Below are 2,756 nucleotides of genomic sequence, written 5' to 3' on the forward strand. Positions count from 1 at the left end.
TCAGAGAACAACCATAAAACAACACTGTTGATGCCTGGGATCACAAGAGCTAAAGGGTGTAATCTAAACTCTGACATGAGATCCAACTCATACACAATATGCATAAAGTGAGAGTGTTAGTTGAATTAATCAGCAAAAAGATCACTAAATGAAAAGGACTAAGAGGATCACTGTGTGGAAGTGTTTAGCTAGCATGTGGGGCCCTGGGCTCCATTCCTAGCACCACAGGGTAAGAAAGAAAAAGATAAAGCATAAGTGATGGAATGATGCTGGAAGCTCAAAGTTATGAAAATAATATTTTTAAATACACCTAAAATGAAAATGCTAGGAAGCTAATCAGGGAAAAGTTTGCCACCAACTAAAGAAAAAAGATGGTAATAGCAATGAACTTTAGAGGCACAAAATACTGTGAAGAATAGAATGTAGTAAATAATATCTCATTCAACTTTCAGTTAACACAACAAACTAAAAAGATTCCATAGGAAGAAGAATAAAAGGAAAAGATACATATATACAAAACTAATAAAAATACAACCAAAAATATAAAATCTGTAAAATAATTAAACATTAAATTATGAAAACTCAAGACTTACTTTGGAACAAGGATCTTCATTTAAGTCCTGATGTTCGCCCATATGCACATCAACAGGACAAGGTGGAAGGCTGGGGCTGAAGGCCATGAGATCAGTCTTGGACAGGCCCTCCCCAGAGCACACCCTCTGGCCCCTCTGCTGAGAGTGGGACCAGCTCCCCACTGCGCTGGAGCACACCAGTGTGGGCTTCCCAGGTCCACACACTCTCTCAGCGTGGGGTGCCGAACATCGTAAGGCTGCATACAACAGCAGAGAGAGCACTAACAGGCTGGACACCGCACAGATGGCGATGATCAGGTACACATTGACATCCACAAGTGTTACTTCCGGACCTACAGCCCCAACCAATACCCGAGATGAGGACTTGGGCACTTGGTTGCTCTCTACCAGGGACAACAGGATGGTGGCAGTAGCTGTCAGGGCCGGTTCCCCATGATCCTTAACCAGCACCAGGAGCTGCTGACGTGGCAAATCAGTGTCATCCAGAGCTCGCATGGTACTGATCTCACCCGTGTACAGCCCCACTCGAAATGGGCTGCGCATACTACTTTCATCAGGCTGCAGTTCATAAAGCAACCATGCATTGTAGCCAGAATCGGAGTCCACCGCACGCACCTTCGCCACTACGTGGCCAGCGCCCACTGAACGAGACACAAACTCATTGGCTGCAAACCCTGCTCCTTGGGTCCAGGGTGCCAGCAGTGTTGGCGCATTGTCATTCTCATCCAGCACAAACACCTGCAGAGTCACATTGCTCCCCAGGGCAGGCACTCCAGAGTCCCGCGCACTCACCTGGAACTGCAGCAGCTCCAGCTCCTCGTGGTCCAGCGGCTGCAGCGCGAACACCTTGCCGCTCTCCGCGTGCACAGACACGTAGCTCGACAGCGCGCGCTCGCCCACGCGCCGCTCCACCAGCGAGTAGGACACCAGCGCGTTCTCCTGCGCGTCCGCGTCGCGCGCGCACACCGTGAAGATGTGGGAGCCCGGCGGGTTGTTCTCCTTCACGAACACCGTGTACTCGGGCTGCGCAAACACAGGCGCGTTGTCGTTCACGTCGGCCACCTCCACGGACACGGTGGCCGAGGCCAACAGTGGTGGCGAGCCCCCATCCCGCGCAGTCACTACCAATTCATATTCTGAAATGCTCTCACGATCGAGAGTGCCGTCCAGCACCAGTGAATAGTAATTCTTGAAGGTAGACACCAGCTTGAAGGGCATCTGGGGCATCAGAGAGCAGGTTACCTCTCCGTTGGCTCCGGAGTCTTGGTCAGACACGCTGACCAGGGCGATGACTGTTCCAACTTGGGCGTCCTCTTGAACAGGCAAGGATAAAGATGTCAATGCAATCTTCGGAACATTATCGTTTTCATCCAACACTTTCACTAAAACGGTGCAGTGGCCTGCCATGGGAGGGTGGCCCTTATCTGTCACATCAATACGGACTTTGTATAAATTTACTTGTTCAAAATCCAACTCTCCTCGGGTTACCATTTCTCCAGTGCTCGGATCTATGCTAAAATGGTCAATGACCATGGGGGGGACGAGGCTGTTAAAAGAATATGAGATTTCCGCGTTCGTCCCTTCATCCCGATCAGAAGCATTCAGTCTTATAACCGTTGTTCCGATGTCTGAGTTTTCCAATATCCTCACTTCATATTCAGACTTGTCAAAAGCAGGAGCATTGTCGTTCACATCCAGCACAGTGATCAGCAGCTGAACAGAGCCCGTGAGTTCAGGTTTGCCTCCATCGGTGGCCAACAGGAGTAAATGATGTTCAGGAGCATCCTCTCTGTCCAAGGATTTTCTTAACACAAGCGCAATCTGTGTACTGTCATAACTGTTTGTTGTCACATCTAAACCAAAGTACTCGGTGGAACTGAGTTCATAGGTTACAATGGAATTTGACCCAACATCTGCATCTGATGCGCCCTCCAGTGGAAACACAGAATCTGGCAGCCTAGATTCGTAAATCCGCACTCTTTGCTCCTTCACGCGGAACACAGGCGGGTTGTCATTAATGTCCTTCACCTCCACCTCCACGTGAAAAACCCGCAGCGGTCTGTCCACTATCACCTCCAGGTGGATGCTGCACTCCGCGCTCCGGCCGCACAGCTCCTCCCGGTCGATCCGAGAATTCACAAACAAAATGCCATTCTGCAGATT

At 49.7% G+C, this 2,756-nt stretch overlaps 1 protein-coding gene across 1 annotated transcript in view; it reads right to left on the minus strand.

Moving 5' to 3' along the window:
- Nucleotides 1-572: 572 nt before the first annotated feature.
- Nucleotides 573-2,756, minus strand: part of LOC101577526 (protocadherin alpha-6) — a 4,799-nt gene continuing 2,615 nt past the window's right edge. The window contains exon 3 of the mRNA XM_004643907.1: nucleotides 573-2,756. Coding sequence (XP_004643964.1) covers nucleotides 573-2,756 — 2,184 coding nt within the window.

This window comes from Octodon degus, unplaced genomic scaffold (assembly GCF_000260255.1).
Source record: "Octodon degus isolate 3935 unplaced genomic scaffold, OctDeg1.0 scaffold00185, whole genome shotgun sequence".
Lineage (NCBI taxonomy): Eukaryota > Metazoa > Chordata > Mammalia > Rodentia > Octodontidae > Octodon > Octodon degus.